This window comes from Quercus robur, chromosome 1 (genome assembly GCF_932294415.1).
Source record: "Quercus robur chromosome 1, dhQueRobu3.1, whole genome shotgun sequence".
Lineage (NCBI taxonomy): Eukaryota > Viridiplantae > Streptophyta > Magnoliopsida > Fagales > Fagaceae > Quercus > Quercus robur.
In genome coordinates this window covers 15,877,352-15,899,187 of record NC_065534.1, presented here as the reverse complement: position 1 = coordinate 15,899,187, position 21,836 = coordinate 15,877,352, and the positions used below count along the sequence as shown (strand labels likewise).

Sequence of the window (21,836 nt, the reverse complement as noted above, 5' to 3'; positions counted from 1 at the left end):
AACTGGAACTTTCTGCTGGGCCTGCGCCCAAGGCCGGTATGGGCTTGGGCCCGAGGCCTAGATGGGTCTGGGCCCAAGGCCAGTATGGGTTTTGGGAGCTCAGTGCCGTACACTTTTCATCTCCCCACTACCCTCACTATAATATTGCTATTCATCTTTCACTTCACCTTCCTTTATTTCTCTCTTTTTATCCCTTCCCTCTTACTATAAATTTGTCACTCTTTTCCATTCTTTACATAGTTTTCTCTTACAAAAAGGTTCTCTCTCTCTCTCTCTCTCTCTCTCTCTCTCTCTCTCTCTCTCTCTCTCTCTCTCTCTCTCTCTCTCTCTCTCTCTCTCTATGTTTTGGTGGATTTTTATTTTTCATTGCATCTCCGCTTTAGGTTGATACGATTTAGTTTTGTGTTTTAAGTTATTATTATTATTTTGCTCTTTGATTGTTAAATTTTATCCAATTACATTATAAAAAATAAAAGATAGTAGATAAAAATAAAATAATATTCCATTACATAGCATAATTTGGATAATTTAGTGTTTATTGTTATATCTTTTAATTTTTTTTTCTTCTCTTCTATTTTACTCAATATTGAAATTCAACCACATCCTCCTTATCATTAAATTATTTATATTTTCTCTCTCTTTTTGTTTAAAAAAAAAAAAATGTAATATTTTACTTAAATTCAAATAAAAGAAAATTGTGCTCATCAAATTGTGCATCCAAAAAAGTGGAATATATCGAGTTTTCTTAAAGGTATGTGTAAAGATTCACTATATATATGTGTGTGTGTGTGTATAAAGGTAAAAAAAAGGTATATTTAAGGCTTTTATTAACTTAAAAACTAATGAAAAACTAATGGTTAATAACTAAAATTGTAGTATTAATAAAATATTTAATGAGACCATCCTAAAAAAATTATCACTTGCAACGCGTGAGTATGCGTCTGGTATATATAATTGCTAGATCTTTTTAAGTTAGACACGTGAAAGGAAATTTTCTCTTTTCTTGAGAGCAACGGCTTGCTATTCCTTAATTTTTTTGGTTCATGAGGACGAAACCGTAGAGGCAATCTTTTATTCATTGAAGTTGATCATTCAATCTATTATAGCATGTTAATATAGAGAGATAATATACTTAATTCGCTAAGGTGGATGATTGTTAGGGACTATCATAATGGGTCCACGTCCCATTGATTTAATTCAATTGAATAGTACATTGAACTTTTCTTGGGTTCCAATATACATATATGTTTGGCATGTACCGCAGGTGGTATTGTATTGGTTACCCGTTGGATTTGAAGACCTTTGGTCTAACAATTAAAGGTTTAGATATATTAGATTAAATTTCTAATAGCAAGTACATGATTTCCTTGAGTTGCCAACAGATTCTAATATATACGTGGAGTAGCATCACATTCTATAGGGTTGTGTTCAGGTGCTCTATACATGTGTGTCTATATATATATATATATATATATGTTTTTTTTTAATATATTTATATATATCTAATAGATTGTAGTAGTAGGGATAATATTAATACTATAATTTATATAGAATCTGGTATAGACTTGAAGTATATTAGTGATGACTAAGGAAAATTTTTATAGGATGACTTTTTGGATTATTCGATGCCATATTGGCATCTCTTGCCTTAACACTCATCACAATTTGACAGACCACATTAACATGCAACAACAGCTAACAACCAAACTACTTTCAAAATTTTGAGGTCAATTATGAATATTTAACAAACTAATCAAGGTTGGCTACATTTTTTTTTTTTTTTTCCATTGTTCTATATTAACGTCTTAATTAAAATTGTAGTGGCAGTGCGGACAAAGGAGAAACAGAAAGTAAATGATGAAGGCCTTCAGAAACTGCGTCCTTACCTTTGTAAAGGTACAAAAACAATACTATGTAGAACAACATATGAAAAGGTTTATGGTACTTATGTGCTCAATAAGATAAAAAAACAGAAATAGCAGGACATTAATATAAGCAATGCTGACTTGTGAGACAACCAGAAAGGTCCAGAATACGGAGCTTCTCCATATGTTCATTATTGATTTAAACTGTTGCATTGAAGAACAGTGAAAATGAAAGTTTGCACCAACGGCTTGAACCTCTTGTCTGTCAAAGTGGTATACACTTGCAGATAACAAGGATCATACTAGTGACAATTAAAAAAGCAAGCCATATCAAGTGGCGATTAATTCTAAAGTATTCATGAAAAAAAATAGTAATTTAAAAGTAAGAAGTCTAATTTTTATTTTTTTTTGTTGCTAAGGAAGTTTTAAAATATTCATTTGTTTGTATCATTCATCACTTGCTCGAATTCCTAGATTTGGCTAATCCAAGCTGTCGAGCCCCTGACTCATATACTTAGGGTCCGTATGGATACAGCTGAAAACTGAAAAACATTGTAACAAAATAATTTTTAAATGTGTGAATAGTACCGTGAAACCCATTTTTAATGAAAAAGTTGCTGAAAAGTGAGGTTTGTGGGTCCCGTAAACAGTACATGGGACCCATTGATATGCTGAAAAGGGTGGGAAAAGTCAAACATTGCGGCTACTATTTATGAACAGTAGCCATAACAGTGAGGTTTGTCTCTCAAATGCATGCCAAAAAAAAAAATGCCAGACGCAAACGCGCTGGGTTTTTCAACCAAATCCAAACGTAACCTTAATCCCATAATCCTTTTTTAGTTGAGAATCTCTGTCTCTTTGTTGCACTTAATCCCATAATCTCAAAATATAGTGCCCGTTTGATACATGTGTTTAAACAATAATTTTTAATTTTTTTTAAAAATATGTGTGGATAAAAAAGTATATGAAAATACGTGTAATGTTGTTTAAAAATTGAAAACACGTGTTTAAGAATTATATATAAATAGAAATAACTCTCAGATTAGTCCTCTTCATCCTAGAGAGAACCTATTTATAGGATCAAGATGATTATTTATAATTACTACTACTAATTTTATTTCTAGGATAATGTAATTAGATATTAAAAATGACTTGGACTAAGGTAGCATTTGAATTGCGTTTCTCAGTGCACTGCGTTTGTGTTTTCCTTTTATTTATTTTATTTTATTTTATTTTATTGAGAAGCACGTGAACGTGGGACACAGACCTACCAATGGGTCCCTTGCACTGTGTACGGGACCCACTAACTCTTTGAACATCCAAATTTTGCACTGACATGTGTCACACCAGTGGGTCCCGTGCATTGTTCACAGGACCCACAAATTTCTTTTTCAACAACTTTTTCATTAAAAATTGGTTCCATAGTACTATTCACACGTTTAAAAATTATTTTGTTACAGTATTTTCAGTTTTCGATTTTTAGTTTTCAGCAAAATAAGCGGTATCCAAACGCATCCTAAAACAAAATGAGTCACGGATGTTCATTATTCGTTATTCAATTTTATCTGAAAACTTGAACAGATCAAAGTGCCAAATATGGGACTAATAACTAATTATCTTCCTAAAAGCTTTGTGATTCCTAAATCTAAGGCCTTCACATGTCCAGGCCAACTCGACGGTCAAACGAAAATAGATGTTATTACCATTCATAAAGAGTAATTTTAGTATCACATAAAGAGACACAATTATCATACATGGAAAGTTATGATCGGCGGTCTATCACTTTCAAATAAACCTCCTACTTTTTCTTCACCACTTACCATTTGTCATGTGAATAGTTGTGGCAAAAGTAATGAGTTTTTATGTGGTCTCAGAATATTTGAAATTGAAATATTTACTTCAATAGAAGTGTTATGCTTACTTCTACGACACTTTCACAACAAATCATAACTAGTAGTTAGTTGTTTTTAGTTCGAATTCGAATTCATCACTAAAATTATTTTTTTGCCCATCAATAACAACTAATAACAATTTACCACTTAAAATTTATTATGAAAAATGTTGTGTACTTGTCTTATTTTTCTTACATGAATTTCACAACCACGAGATTCTCAAAAAAGAAAGACTTAAAAAAAAAAAAAAAAATTTCATGGTCACCGCGTAAATCTAGGTGAAATTTTCTAAGATATTGTGAGTTTTATCTGCAACTTGAACAGATCAGAGTGCTAAATATAGGACTAAATTCCTAATAGATTTGGTACTGAATTTAATTCTGTGTCCTCAAATGTCCAAGCCAATTCAACAGTCAACAACAAAATGGGAACTTAGTACAATCGAAATTCAAATACTTGCAATTTTTCATAACCACCATGTTAATCCAGATGACATTTTCTAAATCATAGTCATCAATGTTAGTTAAATATAGCTGTCAAAGATAAAATCCATTAGTTCCAAGAATAGAGAGCTTTCACTTTACCTTTGATCCTTCCAGCTCCCACCGTTAAGATTAAGCCCCCACATAAACTAACCATAGATGTTTACTTATTTATAGCCAAGGACCATTGCATCTTGTTTTTTCAATAATGCTATCCCTATCCACTGAGTGTCCGAAGTTTCTTCAACCCCTCTCAATGTCCCTCTGGTCTCAAACCAATACCATATAGGCAAATTTTTACCTTAATTTCCTATTACACTTTTTAACAGCCATAATCAGAGAGCAAGAATGGGCTACACATCAAGCAGTGGTGGCGGAATCAGGGGCAGTGAAATATTACCATTTACCGTGCAAGTGGTAAAGGGACGATGGTTCACGGTGTTTGCTTCCTTTCTAATCATGACCGGTGCTGGTGCAACATACCTGTTTGGAATCTACTCCAAACAGATAAAAGCTTCACTTGGGTATGACCAAAGCACACTCAATCTTCTTAGCTTCTTCAAGGACCTTGGAGCCAATATTGGAGTCCTGTCTGGGCTAATAGCTGAGGTAACCCCAACTTGGTTTGTGTTGATAATAGGCGCAGTTATGAACTTTGCAGGATACTTCATGGTATGGCTAGCTGTAATGGGGAAAATATCCAAACCACGGGTCTGGCACATGTGCATATACATATGCGTTGGAGCCAATTCACAAAACTTTGCAAATACAGGAGCTCTTGTCACTTGTGTCAAGAACTTCCCTGAAGGCAGAGGAATTTTGTTGGGGTTGTTGAAGGGATTTGTTGGGCTAAGCGGAGCTGTAATGACACAGCTTTACTTGGCTATCTATGGAACCGATGCAAAGTCTCTAATTCTTCTAATTGCGTGGCTTCCGGCTGCATTATCCATTGTGTTTGTATATACAATCCGAATATTGCATACTGCGAGGCAACCGAATGAGGTCAGGGTCTTCTATCATTTCCTCTATGTGTCAATTGTACTTGCTTTGTTCCTCATGGTTATGACTCTACTTGAGAAGACAGTCACTTTCACCAAGGGAGCCTATGCAGCAAGTGCCACAGTGTCTTGGTTCATGCTCTTTGTTCCACTCTTCATTGCAATTAGACAAGAGGCGATCCTCTGGAACCTCAAGAAAAAGGCTGCTTTTGCTAGAGATGAGATGCCTGTTGAAAATCCACCAGAAACCAAGCTAAAAGAGTCGCCAGCACCACCACAATCACAACCTCTAGAAGACGAAAAACACACATCCTGTTTTGCAGACATATGGAACAAACCACCAAGAGGAGAGGACTACACCATACTGCAAGCACTCCTGAGCTGGGACATGGGGATTCTGTTCCTCGCCACGCTATTTGGACTCGGAGGAAGCTTGACAGCAGTTGACAACTTGGGACAGATTGGAGAATCATTAGGATATCCAACTAAAACTATTAGTACTTTTGTATCGCTGGTTAGCATATGGAATTACTTTGGCAGGGTCTTCTCCGGCTTTGTCTCCGAAACACTAATGCTAAAATACAAAATTCCCCGCCCGCTTATGATGACATTTGTGCTTCTTTTGTCATGCGTAGGCCACTTGCTCGTTGCCTTCCCAGGCCCTGGTGCTGTGTATGTAGCATCAATCATCATTGGATTCTCATTTGGCGCACAATTGCCATTGCTATTTGCAATCATTTCTGAGCTCTTTGGCCTTAAGTATTACTCTACATTGTTCAATTGTGGCCAACTGGCTAGTCCACTTGGGTCCTATCTCCTCAATGTAAGGTTAACCGGGAAGCTTTATGATAGAGAGGCAATAAAGGATTTAGCAAAGAAGGGTCTTACTAGGTCATCTGTGAAGGAGCTCACTTGCATTGGGACTCACTGCTTTAGGCTACCTTTCATCATTTTGGCTGCTGGTACACTCTTTGGAGCTCTAGTTTCACTCATTTTGGTAGTGAGAACCCGTAAGTTTTACAGTGGTGACATATATAAGAAGTTCAGAGATGATCCAATGGTCACAGACATGATAGAACCTGTGAATCTCAAAGTCAAAGATAAGGAACCAGAGAAGTAGTTAAAGAGACAAAAGTTCATAATCTATGTTCAGTCTATAGCTCATTCAGAAGCAGGAGTTATCAATTCCTGCTTTGTAATCCCTAGTTATTCTCTATTCTTTGTTATCAAAACCATATTTCCATTCTTCTCAAAAAAAAAAAAAAAACCATATTTCCATTTTGTGTTCCAAAGGCCTAAAAGACAAAAAAAAAAAAAAAAAAAAAAAAAAAAAAAAAAGAGAATTTGAAAATGTACCAAAAATAAGTTTTGTCTTTTGGTTTCTTTGGATCTTGACTAAATTCTGTATGCATCGTTTTTGTTTCTATGTAAGTTAACAAAAATAAATGTATTTATCTTTCCTTATATGCCTTACTTCCTGGCTTTTAAGGAAGAATAATTGCGTTTATATATATATATATATATATATTTTTTTTTTTTTCTGCTGAATTCTTTGCTTTTATACAGTTTTATTGTTTTTAGTTTCATCTTGTGAATTTGTCAATGTGTTCATGACTTTAGTCACCTTTTGTTCATCCAGTGGTTTACCTATCAATACGATATGGATTGCGTCATAGTCATCCAACCTTCCTCAATTTTTTAATCTAAAGTTAGGGACATAATGATTAATTTTTTTTTTTTTAAAAAAAACTTTATTGTAATTGAAGCAACTCCCCTTTTATGGGGTTCACTATTGATGTTACTTTTATTATTCACAAATTATACATGTCATATCAACAATTATAAAAAAAAAAATGTTATTACCTATGCTTCTTTAACTTTTTATCTGTCACTTTTATGGGATTCACAAGTATAAGTACTTGTAAGGTGTGGAGGGTAAGGGTCGAGATTTAAGTATGTAAAAGGGAGTTTCACACACACATACATTTAGATTAGGCTAGAGTCAATCTGGTATTTAAAATAAAATAAAAACTTTTTATATGTCACATGTGTGCTTCCTTTGTCCATAGTCTCGTCTATACCATCACTATTTAAAAGCAAGACAACCATGAATTGAACTCTTTTATTCAATTATTCTCACTTGCTTGTCTTTATCCACAACTACAAGAGATGAAGATATCTAATTGGAATAAAGACATCAATAATGGATAGTAGACCAATAAATCTAGGTACACAGCAAAAGTTAACATTTAGCCTACCACCTCACACATGGATCAACCACAATGTATATATATATTTATTTTTTTGTTTAATGCTAACTTAGGAATATTGTAAAATTGTTGTGAATTTCTGGTATATTTCTAAGTGGGACTAAATAATTTGTGAGGCTTAAAAGATAAATACATAAAGAAAAGAGCGAAACATGCTAAATGGAGATTCCATTAGAAGTAGCTCAGTTTAGATATGTCTCGTTTCATATTGTCGTATTATATTTTTAAAGTCTATCCTCGCAGCCGGCAGCCCCATACTCTTCAAGAAATTTTGGGTTCATCACGAAGCTGAATGTAGGCAAAATTGGAAAGAAATGCAAAATAACAAATTGAAGTGTCCTACATTTTTCAGTCTTTATACCATGCCACTTTGGAGAACAAAAATCGCATAACTCATTATTACACAATTTTAAAAGGACTAATGTGGAAGATTTTTGAGACAAAATGTGTAAAATTTGTTACTTTTTGCATTTTGTAAAGTTTTACATCCGCTGATACGGATGCTTTAACCTTGAAGACATAACTCTGATTAGTGATGCTTTAGACCTACGCAAATGTTTTGTTAATTGTAACTTTAATTGGGTTGGGTTAGGAGAGAGCTTAACACATCAACTCAAAGTTTAGATAAATTCGATGCTGCTCATAGTCATAGGTCTTCCTCTTGTTGCAATAAGCATCTTCTTCTTTGCAGCAGTTTTTGGATGCTTGCAAGAAGGATGCTACTACTGTTTCTTTTTAATGATATTCTCGGTTATTAGCAGCAGCAGCAACAACAACAAAAAAAACTTGATTTGAGTGAGTGCAATTGCAATTTTTTTTTTTTTTTTTCAATTATGTAATCAAGAATAAATAAAGGAATATTTGAAGGTCTTATAGGTGGAAGTCTCAAACCCACCTTAAATGAGTATTTTAATTATCAAGGCAATTTAGATACTTATAAAGCTAACATATATCCAACTCCTGAAACAATCGTAGGAATCCTTTAAATATTTTTATGCGATCATTTGTTATTGTTATGTATGTGATCATTTGTTTTTGTTTTGATAGTTACTGTTATGTTTTTTGGTTTTTTTCTAAACATAAAAAAATAAGTTCGAACTTTAAAAAGTGTGCTTCTTTTTATCTCTCAATTAACTGAAATGCACAATTTCTTCTTTGCACATTTAATAGTTTGCCATTTTTTTATTTAAAGAAAGTATAAAAAAAAAGGACAGGAACGTTTAGATAATAAATAATAGATTACATGAAGGTGAATGGTTGAGTAAAATTAAATGAATGGATTGGTAAAATTTCTTATGATTGAAGCAACTTCTGAGCATGGAAAAAGAAAGTCCGAGATTGTTGGTGAAGATCGTGATATCAGCGGTGAAAGGGGCGTGAATCATGGGATTGTAGTAGCTGATAAGGAAAGTGGGGATTTATGGGCTCATACGATGGTTGCTCCAGTTTCAAATTCAAAAGTGGTGAATGATTTAGTTCCAACAGCACATGGGAGCCACGTGCAGGTTAATGAGGCTGAGAGTGGGCTGGGTGAGGGAAAGAAACAACCCAAATGGACCAGGTTAGTCAGGATGGAATGTGGGCCGGTAGAGCAATTAAAGGAAGGAGCAAAGTCCATTTTGGGGAAGAGAAGTGTGCAGCCCATGAATGAAGATGAGATGGTATACAGCCAGCATAGTGAAGCTAAGAGAGGGAAGGTTGATGATGAATCTACAATTTTTGAAGCAGCAGGGGTGTTGCAACACCCTTGCCGAGAACAATGAGGCTCTTAAGCTGAAACTGCTAAGGACTTGGGAACCTTTAGACAGTTCAAAGCCTTCACAAACTAGTGAGGGAACAAGCTCCCGAGGTGCGTTTCTTGATGGAGATACGATTGGATAGGGATGGGTTCGAGAAGCATGGTGGTGATTTACCTTTTAAAAACAAGTTGATAGTTAAAAAGCCAAAGGCAGGTGGAGGATTAGCGTTATTATGGAGGAATGATGTAAATTTAGATGTCATAAATTTTACGGACAATCATATTCTGGCAAAAGTGGTGGAGGATGATGGTTTTGTGTGGTTTCTCACGGGATTTTATGGTTGGCTTGAAGCATGTGAGAAGAAAAAAACATGGGCTCTTTTATCCCATCTAAGATCTTTTGTGACTGGCCCTTGGTGTTGTATTGGGGATTTCAATGCCATCCTCCATTCTTCTGAAAAACAGAGTTTGCATTCGCCTCCTTATAGCCAAATGGATGAGTTTCATACAACTTTGGAAGTATGCAAGCTAGCTGATTTGGGCTTTCATGGGAACAAATTTACATGGACTAACAGAAGACCAGGTGAAGCGCATACAAAGCAAAGATTGGATAGGGTTGTGGCAAATAGAGATAGGGTAGAGAAGTTCCCGGCCAGTTCAATTACCCATTTGTTTAGCCATGCATCTGATCATTTGTCGATTTTACTAAAGACAATGAAAGACATATTGAAATGAGGTAGGGGTGCTGGGAGTTTCAAGTTTGAGGAGAGTTGGCTTTTATGGGATGATTGTGGGGAGGTGGTGGCCGAGGCATGGACAAAAAGGGGTGTAGATAGGTCTAGTTTGGAGTCTACAATGGAGAAAATTCGAATATGTGGAGCTGAGTTGCAGGCTTGGGGTGCTTTAAAAACCAGGCCAGAAACTAAGGAGATAAAGAAATTGCAAAAAAGATTGGAGGAGTTGAATGAGAGGGAGATGATGGAAGAGAGCAAGGAGAAATTTTTGGTGGAGAGTAAAAAATTGGATGCTTTGTTGAGGCAACAAGAAATTTTTTGGAGGAAAAGGTCCCGAATTTTGTGGTTAAATCATGGAGACAAGAATACAAATTTTTTTCACAACAAAGCCTCTCAAAGAAGACAAATGAATTATATACAGGGGATTAAAACTAATAATGGAGACTGGGTTGAAGAGATTAAGGAGGTAGCGGAGGTGGCTTCTGATTATTTTCAGAATATTTTCAAAGCGGGTACTTGTGATAGAATGGGGGAATGTCTTAATGCAGTTCCTCACAAGATGACCGATGAGATGTTGGAAGTGTTGTCCAGACCATACAGTAGAGAAGAAGTTAAAGCAGCATTGTTCCAAATTAGACCAACAAAGGCTCTTGAACCCGATGGTTGTCTCTGATACTCTTCAGCTATATGCTGATGCTTTTGGATAGTGCATTAATTTTGAAAAGTCTTCTGCCTACTTCAGTAGCAATGTTTCAGTTGAGAAAAAGGAGTGGATTATTGACAAACTGAAGGTGCAGGTAGTGGAGAGGTTTGACTCTTACCTAGGGTTGCCTACTTTGATTGGGAGGAAGAAATATGATATCTTCTCTTTTCTGAAAGAGAGGGTATGGAAAAAGATTCAAGGTTGGAAAGGGAAGTTGTTATCTAGAGCGGGAAAGGAAGTATTAATAAAAGTTGTGGCCCAATCTATCCCCACTTATACTATGGGAGTTTTCCAAATTCCGGGGAAACTATGTGATGAATTGGATGCTATGTGTGCAAGGTTTTGGTGGGGCCAAGTTGGAGAAGTACGGAAAATACATTGGAAGAGTTGGAATTTCTTAACTCAACCAAAGAAAATGGGAGGAATGGGTTTCCGAGACTTAAGATCTTTCAACTTAGCAATGCTAGCTAAGCAAGGATGACGAATGCTCCAAGACCATGGATCGTTGTTGTATGGCTGTTTTAAGGCTAAATATTTCCCTCGGTGTAGCTTTCTTGAGGCAACTGACTGTCCAAACAGCTCCTATGTATGGAAAAGCTTGTTGGCGGCTCAACCAATACTGAAGAAAGGATGTTGTTGAAGGGTGGGTAATGGTGCCTCAATTCGGGTTTTGCAGGATTGCTGGCTACCTTCTCAGCCAACACATAAAGTGCTTATTCCGCCAACTGAGGGGGAATGGGAGTGGAGGGTATCAGATTTAATCGATTGGCAGGAACACAAGTGGGATAAGGAAAGAATTGAGACAAGTTTCCATAAGTTTGATGCGGAGGCCATTCTAAAAATCCCTTTAAGTAGGAGATTGGTGCAAGATTTGATTGTATGGATTCATACAAAGAATGGTAAGTATTCGGTGAAGTCGGGCTATCATATGGCTAAGCAACTGAAGTTGGAAGATTGCAAAGATGGGGAGTGTTCGTCACAGAGAGTGCCAAACCCAATTTGGACTAAGTTATGGAAAGCCAATGTTCCAAACAAAATAAAAGTGTTTGCATGGAGAGGTCGTTAGAATGCATTACCAACACTGGATAATCTAAGTCGTAGGCGAGTAATTAAGAATGCAACTTGTATCTTTTGTCAGAGAGATGAGGAGACAGTTTTGCATGCTTTGTGGGGTTGTGGGGTTGCACAAGATGTCTAGGTTGGGAGTGCTGTTTATTTCCAAAAATGTGGGACGATATTTCATGATTTTAGGCAACTGGTAGAGGAGTTAATGGTGAAGAAGATGGCAGATGAAGTTGATCTTTTCTGGGTCACATGCTGGCAGATTTGGCAACAAAGAAATGTTGTATCACGTGATGGTGTCCTTCATCATCCTTCTCGGTTAAATCAGCATGCAATGGACTATCTTAAAGAGTACTGTGATGCCATGGACCATCTTGTAGTGACCGGGTCCAACACAGGTGAAGTCACTCAGGTATGGCAGCCTCTGCCATGTTTGCAGTACAAACTGAACTTTGATAGGGCAGTGTTTGATGGTGGCGACTATTCGGGTTATGGAGCAGTTATCCGTAATGAAAAAGGAGAAGTGATGGTGGCTATGTCAACAAAGGGAGGGGCTATTAGTGACAACGAAGAGGTGGAGGCATTAGCGTGTCGCAAGGCTCTTAAGGTTGCAGTAGATACTGGTTTACGGACCTGATCATTGAGGGAGACAATGTTGCTATGATGAAGACTATTGCCCAGGTTCAGCAGGAGTCCTATTCTTGGCTTGGTCTGATCTATGAGGATATTTGGTGTCTGTTGGCTGGCTTTATTTCAGTAAGGGTGAGTTGTGTGAGACGTAGTGCAAATAATGTGGCTCATGTATTGGCTAAACATGCTAGACTAGTAGAGAATGATCTTGTATGGATGGAGGAAGACCCTCCACCAGCTGCTGAAGCTTTGTACCTGGATTCTAATTTAAGTTGATAAATGATATTGAGACCCCTTCAAAAAAAAAAAAAAAATTTACCTAAAGTTAAATGACTGGATTTGTAAAGTTTAATATTGTTTAAAAAAATAAAAGAAAAATTGATAAATAAAAAAGATAATGACATGGTTAAGGAGGTGATGTTACATGAGTTTTGTAAAATTAAATGCAAAATTTTTCATTATTATATACAGCATAGATAAATTACTTAATCTAACATGTAACACTAAATAAACATTGTCATGTGGCATGTTGGTTATCATGTAAGCCATTAGTCTAGACTTTGGAGGTCTTAGGTATTACACCCCATAACCTCGCATTCTCTAGTTTGGAGATTTCGGTTAGCTTAGCTGATAAAATCTTATATCATCGAATAAGAGATTTATGATTCAAATCCGTAAAGCGAACGTTATAATTTAAAATTCTATTATATGATTTTTATTTATCACAAAAAAAAAAAAAAAAAAAAAAAAAAAAAACCCAAAGTCGTATTTCGGTGGTGGGCTTATAGTAAATCCAAAAATCTCAAGTTCAATCAATCGAACATACCACATAATTTTCAAGTATTTCACTACTTCCTTATATCGAACCCCAAAAAAAATAATGTCATTGGGCTGAAAATTGTCATACTATGGAAGCCCACCCAAAACTATTGGAAGAATACAATCATACGAAGTACACAAAGACAACAGTCACACGCAAGTCCAATAAGAACCGGTCACTTGGCTGTCTCATTACGCTAGTCTAGTTTGCCACTCCGCGGTTTAAAGCCACACTGTTTGGCGCTTCTCTCATACCCAAAGAGCCAAAAAAAAAAGGAGGGTTTTTGCAGAGAGAGAGGTGATGATGGATATGGATGATCCTCTAGATTTTGAGTTCGAAGACCAACTTATCAGTTCCTCACTTGTTACCAAGAAAAGGTTCTATTCTCCCACTTCAATTTCTTTTCTTTCTTTTACAATTTACCCTTGTATGGTTTTATGTATTATTATTATTTTTTTTTGGGTTTCATATTATGAAACAGTTTCTGGGTAGTTAGAGCTATAATCTTGTTGTTTGTCACTGTTACTGTAATTGTGCATCTGGGTTCTTAGAGATTTTCACTATTAACAACTTTTAATGTTATATATGTGATCATTTGTTATTGCCTTTTGGGTTTTTTTTTTTTTTTTTTTATAAACATCAAAAATTACTTTGAACTTTGAAGTGTGATTCTTTATCTTTCTCTTGATTAAATGAAATGCACAACTTCTTTATTGCACATTTAATAGTTTGAGCCATTTTATTAAGGCGATTTAGGCAAAATTTAGTTGAAAATAACCTCTCCCATTTATTCATTTTTTCTGCTTCTCATTTTCTATGAAATCTTTAGAGTTAATTTTAAGACCCAAAACATGCCTTCATTTCTGGCTTATATTGAGAAAGAGTTGATCTAGTCTTAAACATTGGAGCTCATTCGTGCAGCACTGCCTTTAAATTTGAGTTCATAATGTTTGTTTGGTAACTGGTGAAACCCCCATAGGTTCTGTGTTGGTATATATATATATATATATATATTTTTTTTTTTTCAATGTGAACCAGGAAGAAGGTTATTGGGTTGGATGATCTTTTGACTGATTACTACAAAGAGAAAAGCAAAGTTGTTGAGAAGGAATATAAACAAGTAAAGAATCAGAAGAACTACAACTCGGACGAGGATGTCAATACCAAAGAAGAATCGCTTACTAAAGTGATCAATCAATGCGAACATCAGGCACAACAATTCTCCCTATAGTATAGTTGTTATTTTCAAAATGTTACTTATCAAAAAAGTTTTCAAAATGTTGTTACTAATTTATATATTCACAACTGAAAATATGCAATCCTTTGTGTAGATGACAGAAATAAGTGGTGAGGAAGAGATGGCCACGTGGGGCATACGGGTTTTTGGAAATCAGGTTTTGTGAATGAATAAAATCTCATTATCTCAGTGCTGCCCAAATAATTGCTTGCTTAATATTCTGAAGATTTTGAAAGTAACCCCTTTAAGATAACTGATACTATTTTTATGTTTTGTTCCCTCTCTATGAATTGCAGAAAGTTCCACCACCTCTAGATTTTCCTGAGCTTCAAAGTTGTGCGCTTTTGCAGTCTTTCATGAAGAATGAGCTCAATTCCCTGTTGGAACTCACTTCAGACAATGGTGATTATTTTTTTTCTTTGTATTTGCTTATTAATTGTCAATCATCATGCTTATTTCTCAGAAATATTAATTTATAATTACACACCAACTTGAGTTTCATATAATACATACTCTGTTCAGTAAAGATTGTATTCATTAACCTTGTTGATATTTTCTTGCAGGAAACACTTTCCTTGAAGGTTTGTTAGCAAATGGCTGGCTTTATAAACTGGTTTCTACATGTGGTCATGTACAAAAATCAATAGCCACATGGACCTTTAATTTGAGTAAGTATGCCCATCTATTCTGGCTTGGCCATTAAATGGTCTAATGTGTGTGTGTTTGTGTGTTGTTGTTGTTGTTTTTTTTTCCCTTCTCATGATTATCTTTTGTTTATCAGTGTTATATTCATCAAAAGAAGAACTAAGGACATCTGCATGTGACTTTTGGTGTAGTGTTCTTTCATCCAAAAATGAGGTGTTGATAAAACTTATATCATTTCTTGGAAGCAAAACTTGATTATTGTATATTGCAAAACTTGAAAGTGGCCAATTCTTGTTGATTGGTATTCTATGAGTTACCATGGCTTATCTGCTGTCACTTTTGACCTGGTTGATCTACAGAATCTCCTAATTGAATGGTCTCCCAGCTATTTTGAATTAAGAGGAGCTCTTGAAATCTATGGATTTCAATTTAAGTTATCATCCAACATAGAATCTTTGCATGCTGGTAAGCTTTCTTGACTCTTTACCAGTTTTTTCATTTTGTAATACATTTTAGACAGACTGTCATGGACATGATAAATTTATTTTTCTATTCTTTAGAGTGTGATATTAAAGTCTTTTCCTGTTAATTTATGAGAAGTTTGGGAGAGTTTACATGTGGGTAACAACCTAGTAACATCCAAGCCTTAGTTCCAAAATTTTGGCGTTGGTTATGGATCTTCAATAGATTAATTAAGGCCACATGTATGGGGACGCGCTAACGTGTATCTTTAGTGGAATCCATTCATAATAAAGTGATTAAATTTTATTCTGTGGACTTTGAATCTTGTATATGTGGGTACATAAGATTATTAATATTGGTGGTAAATGTATCCCTTTTCTTATGCAAAACTACAATGAAATGAAGAAAATATTAGTTGGTCTAATATTTAGAGCTCTTCTTTGTGTTTTGTTGTCATAAGTATGTTTTAAAATCATGGTTTAACGGCAACTCATATTAGCTTCTGGATTACCAGTTAATTTTCTTTTCCTCCCCATTCCATCTTGACACACCCCCAGCCTCACCCTGCACCTTGCTCATACGAGGGGGAAGGTCCCATTTGAACTAGAGTTCATTCCAACATATGGCAAAGTAAGATGAAGGATATTCACATGGGTTTTGGTATTTGGCATGATGCCAATGGCCTTTGGGCTAATTACCTCCTCCACCAATATGTTGGTGGTGAGAGTGGGTTTGTTGGTATCCTCTCAAAGTGCACAAGTACATTACCTAGCAAAAAAATTTAGCATGATGATTTGATATGCATTTGTTGCAGATTATGCTAAAATTGGAACTTTATTCATGAAGCTGGGTTGGCCCACTAGTCATCCAATTCATTCTTTGATATTAGAGTTTGAGTTATTAATGAGTATCATACATTAAATGCTAAGTTAGGACTTAAAACTCTATAACAAAGCTTCAGTCCTGTCAAAAATCATTTAGTTATGAATACCTGTTCTGTTTTTTATGTTGTGTCAACTTGCAATGATTGAATGTCACATCTGTGAGGAGCTATGTTGTATACTTGCATCATATGATTAAAATGATTGTTTATCTCATTCTCATATATTACCCTAATTTTGCATTGATTCAAGAAGGCTGTCCTTGCTTCACATACAGTTCAGGGTGCCATCTTTTTCTATTGGGTAATGGATATAGTGTTTGATGTTCATAGAGTCTCTTGAATTAATTTGTCTAATATATAATGAAGTATTACTTCTTCTTTTCCCCCCCATAATTTTGTGTTACATAAAATACCCCCAGTCTTTGTGTAGTGAAAATTTTTGTCTTTTATTGTTAGCGGTCTTCTTACAACATTCTTTAATCCTGTCTTTTAGATTCTAATTGTGGAGGGCCACCTCAAAATATTAGAACTTGGATCAAATTTGCAGCTGCTTGTTGTTGTGTAAGGTAAGTGACTAATGGAATTACTTGTCTCGGAAACACTTGAGCTTGTAGGTTTGGTGGAATCATGTGCTTTGGAATGGTTGATCGTTTGTTGGAACTTGCAAATTTAGTTGCTAACATTGCATATTGTTACTGCAAAAGTTGATCCTAGCATGCTGTTGATGATGGAGGTTTAAGATCTCGTTTATTTTTGTGATTAATTTTCATTGTAGGAATAAACAGTCTATATTTTCAACATCAGAAGCTGAAGAGTTAATTGAAGTCATTATTTTTCTGTTCTTGGATCGCCAACTTCACGGTCTGGTGATGCTTCTGTACAAATGTATGCAATCGGTAATCAGTTACTTCACAGATAATGAGTGGAAGACCAGCTGTAACAAAATAGCGAAATCTCTTGCTTGCAGGTTTTTGACTCATACTAGTTGCTTGTTTTGGATTTATACATTGTAATATTGACTAAATATGGTGCCATTCAGATTGGTGGTCTGTTCTGTTATAGAGAGAACTTGATCTATTTATCATGATCTTTTGTAGCATTTATTGATATTGAATATTATCTCCTTTGCTTAGTTATTGAATTTAATGAGTAATTATTCCCTGCCTTTTTAGTTTGTAAAAGGATGGATGTCTGTTTTTTCTTTATATGGTTACCATTGGAATCAATGTGCTGCAGGCATCATTAATATTTTAGGTCTGCATGATCCATAAAGTGACCTAGTTTTGAATATTTAAGTATGTAATGTGTTTCTTTCATGACTTACGGTTCACCCACACATGGTTTATGCTGAAGATTTGCGAACCTGTGGTTTAGGATGTTGCACTTTGCCCATATGAGGTTTAATTCATTAGTAAAAATTATCCCAAAATCATTAAGAATTGAACATTTGAATTGTGTTCTTTGAAACAATAAATCCAGAAAACAAAATAGCAGTCTCATTACAATATGAATACATTAATACATGAACCCAAAGAAAATACATTAAACCTCAGGTGTGCAAAGTGCAAGTTTTCAAACATAGGTTTACAAATTGATTCTCAACCCAAACCATAAGTGGCATACTGTTGGGCATTGTTGATGATGGATTTAGAGCTTTATAATGACATCTTGAGTACTAGGGATGGTGCCAAGAGTGGTATAGGATACTCTTGGTGATGCCAATGGTATATGTAGTGCACTCCTGATGGTGATGATGTCAGTGGATTTAGAGCTTTGTAATGACATCTTGAGTAGTGGAGTGGTTCCATGAGTGGTAGAGGAAACTCTTGGTGATTTTAATGGTATATTGCAATGTGTTCGTGATGGTTTTGGGTTCTGTGAGAAAGTGGCAATTATTTGTAATAATTTCTCTAAGAACATTATATCTATGTTCAGAGCCATACAACCTTGCCACCACTCACATGCGGGGTGTCGGCAAGACCTTGAAGTTGTCCACGTGTCCCATGCGTGCCTCGTGACTCTTGCATTGCCACTGTGGTACATGTGGCCATACTCATGGTCTCTAATGCAGAATATTATGTGAGCAAACACAATGTATCACTTTCTTTGTTTTGAGGTCTAATTAAGTGGTGGCTCCTACATGAGAGTTGCTGATAATTGAGATTCAATACCTTGCTTAGATTGTCATACAACCTTTGATTGATAGAATGAATGATTGGTGATTACTATTATTTAATAAAGCTGAGGTGTATATTATTTACTTCCCTTCTGCTGTTCACCTTTTCCACTCCCTATCTCTGATAATGCTCATTGCTTGTTTTCAATGCAGGGTCCCTAGGGACTTGAACTGCTTGCGAGCTGTGGAATGCATTTCAGGAGTTAATACTCGTAGTAAGCAACTTAGAAGTGCAGTTGCCTATCAAATACTTCTCGTTGGTTTTGATAATAAGGTAGCTTATATTCTCTTTACATTTTAGCTTAGTGTCTTTTACAAGTACTTTTGTGTAGAGGCACAACTTCCTCTCTCTTAGTTTAACTAATATGTTGCTCATACATCCATGTTAACACGGACTTGGCCTGTATTGTAATCTATGATCTGTATACAATAATCTTCTATCCGGAGTGTAGTTCTTGCCCTTAATAAATTTTACCAACAAAAACAGAAAATTGCACAAGTTTAGGGTGGCTGTATGTATGCAGTTTCTTGCACTATATTAATGTTTATAAAATCTTGATGAACCATGTATCTTATCTGATTTCTGTGTCATTTAAAAGAGAACTTCTCTATTGTCATGTGTTTAAGCTGGAAAACCCTAATTATATCTGAAAAAGGCATGAATTCATGCCACCACAGGACTGTGGGGGCTTCTTAACACAAGAACTCTGTCAAATAAGTTAGCTCTATATAATAGCAAATGATTGCTTCAGCCTGTTTACACTTCTGTTTGAATTTAAAATTTTCATTTTTAAGCCATGTCAAGTGTTCTTATATGTTATAATTTATTTTTCTTTTCCTCAGGCTTGTGATGAAGAAGAGATCCTACGATTGCTTATCTCAATTAATGTAAAAGAAAAAGGTTGTGATCTTTTCAAGATGTACATTTACCTGGTTTTGACAGAGAATTGGCTCTTGGTTAATCAAATGCTGGAAAATAATGAAGAAATTAATGCAATGTGGGGTCTTTATCTTCGAAACTGTTCTTACCAAATTGCCAGCACAGACTTGAGAACTTATGCATCAAAGGTATGGAGCCAAACTGTTGCTTTATCTCTGTTGTTCTAGTGTTTTTAATTATAAAGAATATTTTTCTATGTTGCAGGTCCGTAATAAGGCTTCATATCTTCTACAAGGCACCATCAACAAATAGTGTAGAGTATGTAACTATGTATGCTTTCCACAAAAAGAGTGAAAAATTTTCATTTACACAGTACCTTCATATAATCTATAGTGATATTTGATATCTATTTCTTGCAAGGCATTTGTTATAATGGGGTGTAGCAGAATTCAAATGAAAAATTATGGTAGATGAGGAAACTAAATTAAAATATATAATTAAATTTCTTTTAACTTTTTATAACCTTTTGGCAACAGAACTTTATTTGAAGTTGTATTTTAAACTTTACATACTTTAATAATAGAGTTTTACCTAGAGTAAACTATCTTTACAATTTTAATATACTTACAAGAGCCACTTGTAAAAAGCATATGGTACAACAATCTTCAATGTGTAAAAAAAAAAAAAAAAAATCCACTAGGTGCAACCACAACATGTAATTTCCATTTTATTGTATAATAAATGACTATGAAGAAGAGATATATTTGTGTTGTTAAAAGGTGTTTTATGTGTAAAAGTGTATGGGAATCGGTGGATCACGTGCTCATTCATTGTCCTATTCCGCTGTAAATTATGTGGAACATATGGAGAGAATGGAACAACAGAATCTTTGAAGGGGAGGAGTGTTCTATCATCAAGTTTAATTGCATTTTCTTTCTGTCTTTATTTGAATGGAGGACTTCTTTGAGTGGTCTTGCCATGCCCTCTGTTTTTAGATTTCTTAGATTATATTGAAGTCCAAATGTATGTCTAAACTCTGAATTAGTAAGAAACCAAGTACATCTTCATGGCCAAAAAAACAAATATTGCCTTCTTCTGACGTGAGGAAAGAGGGGTTACCATGTACTGGTTGTTCTATGTTCGTGATCACACCTGGTCTGTGATTTTTGTCTATGCCTTAGAACAAGATTAACTCTAATATGATTTTCTGAATTTTTCCTTGTCAGGTCATTGCTTGCTTTGTAAAAAATTTGCTAGTATAAAGGCTAACTTCCCACTTGAAATTGTGGCATTCAGTATTTGCAGGAAATTTGATTCCGCAAAATGAAAGTGTGCAATAGATCAAAATCCAATCTCTTTTGTAAACCATGAGTTGGCCAGATTCTAATGCAGAGGTTTTGAAGAATGTTGAAATTTGCCTACTCATGATGTCAAATTCTTCGGGGGTGCCCCCATTTTTTGTTTTTTGTTTTTTTTTTTCAATAGCTGTTGGTAAATGGAACCTACTTTCTGGATGTATATAATGGTTGACATTGAGTCATTACTTATTACACGTGCTCTCTTTCTCTTGCTTCTTTTTTTGCCAGGGTTGTTGGCATGTGCATTAACATAAAGGTGTTGACTTTAGTGTTGCTTAATTATTCTTAATGGCATTACTAGTACTTCACAACTCTTTTCTACTTCACATTCACAAGGGATCTCATTCTAGTTTAATAAACAAACAAGAGCCTTAGCATTGTTATTGTTGCTCTTAGACGCTATTGAGATCATCTCAGCATCTTTAGCCCCTCATCTCCTGGAAGCACTTGCCCATCACCCAACTGTGTAAGACATCACCAACAACCCCCAACATGAATTTGCTTTGAAGAACTGCCATGCTAAACTTACAAGTGATGTTTGTTGGCCAGCAACTGAGCTATGCATTACAGATGCAACGTCAATTGGATAGCATCAAGAGCCCTCTCATTTATAGTAATAAAACCTTTTGAGTGATTTGAATTCGATAAAGCAGTAAATGAAGCCATGGAGGTATCCTCTTTTATTGCTAGAGAGGACAAACGATGGAACAAAATGAACTCCACCAAATGCCTGTTTTACTATTTCTTTCCATATTAAAATGAATTTGTTGAAATGCTAGGCCATACTCGAGAAGGTAAGGGAATCAAAATAGGAGTTTTAAATAGAGCTTTATAATGTTAGGGAAATGTTAAGATTTTCATAAATATGAGTCCCACTTAATAAAAACGACAAAGAATTATTAAAAGAATTTAAACCAAAAAAAAAAAAAAACTGCTAAAAAATTGTCAAAAAGAACAAAAAGCTGCAAAAAGTTGTTGTTAATGAGCACCTTATGGTGTCC

General features: G+C 35.2%; 3 protein-coding genes across 8 annotated transcripts; all 3 read left to right on the top strand.

Moving 5' to 3' along the window:
• Positions 1-4,357: 4,357 nt before the first annotated feature.
• On the top strand, positions 4,358-6,687 carry LOC126723051 (uncharacterized). The gene has a single exon (XM_050426281.1). It carries the CDS (start codon positions 4,588-4,590, stop codon positions 6,355-6,357), a length of 1,770 nt encoding a protein of 589 aa, XP_050282238.1. The 5' UTR covers positions 4,358-4,587; the 3' UTR covers positions 6,358-6,687.
• Positions 6,688-10,100: 3,413 nt separating this feature from the next.
• LOC126723249 (uncharacterized) lies at positions 10,101-12,381 on the top strand. The gene is made up of 3 exons (XM_050426603.1): positions 10,101-10,625; positions 10,687-11,021; positions 11,934-12,381. The coding sequence occupies exons 1-3, from the start codon at positions 10,101-10,103 to the stop codon at positions 12,379-12,381; spliced, it is 1,308 nt and encodes a 435-aa protein (XP_050282560.1).
• A 998-nt stretch (positions 12,382-13,379) lies between these two features.
• Positions 13,380-21,049, top strand: LOC126723026 (uncharacterized). 6 transcript variants are annotated; one of them, XM_050426259.1, is made up of 14 exons: positions 13,380-13,571; positions 14,233-14,404; positions 14,526-14,588; positions 14,728-14,833; positions 14,995-15,099; positions 15,213-15,289; positions 15,436-15,541; positions 16,675-16,722; positions 16,915-16,987; positions 17,197-17,388; positions 18,751-18,871; positions 19,441-19,665; positions 19,742-19,795; positions 20,774-21,049. In XM_050426259.1, the coding sequence occupies exons 1-13, from the start codon at positions 13,495-13,497 to the stop codon at positions 19,787-19,789; spliced, it is 1,413 nt and encodes a 470-aa protein (XP_050282216.1). In that variant the 5' UTR covers positions 13,380-13,494; the 3' UTR covers positions 19,790-19,795; positions 20,774-21,049. The 6 variants fall into 6 exon arrangements, with proteins under 6 accessions (XP_050282216.1, XP_050282204.1, XP_050282223.1 ...); XM_050426247.1 differs by having other exon boundaries at positions 20,704-21,049; XM_050426266.1 differs by having other exon boundaries at positions 19,742-19,807.
• The last annotated feature ends 787 nt before the right edge of the window (positions 21,050-21,836 follow it).

What these genes read in the sequence shown, in the direction of transcription:
- LOC126723051 (XM_050426281.1), top strand. Translation starts at nt 4,588, where the DNA reads ATGGGCTACACATCAAGCAGTGGTGGCGGAATCAGGGGCAGTGAAATA.
- LOC126723249 (XM_050426603.1), top strand. Translation starts at nt 10,101, where the DNA reads ATGGAGAAAATTCGAATATGTGGAGCTGAGTTGCAGGCTTGGGGTGCT. An exon ending in TCCAAATTAGACCAACAAAG is followed by an intron (nt 10,626 to 10,686) that starts GCTCTTGAACCC and finishes GCTTTTGGATAG; the next exon opens with TGCATTAATTTTGAAAAGTC. An exon ending in TTGGATGCTATGTGTGCAAG is followed by an intron (nt 11,022 to 11,933) that starts GTTTTGGTGGGG and finishes TCATGATTTTAG; the next exon opens with GCAACTGGTAGAGGAGTTAA.
- LOC126723026 (XM_050426259.1), top strand. Translation starts at nt 13,495, where the DNA reads ATGATGGATATGGATGATCCTCTAGATTTTGAGTTCGAAGACCAACTT. An exon ending in TCACTTGTTACCAAGAAAAG is followed by an intron (nt 13,572 to 14,232) that starts GTTCTATTCTCC and finishes AATGTGAACCAG; the next exon opens with GAAGAAGGTTATTGGGTTGG. An exon ending in TACGGGTTTTTGGAAATCAG is followed by an intron (nt 14,589 to 14,727) that starts GTTTTGTGAATG and finishes TATGAATTGCAG; the next exon opens with AAAGTTCCACCACCTCTAGA.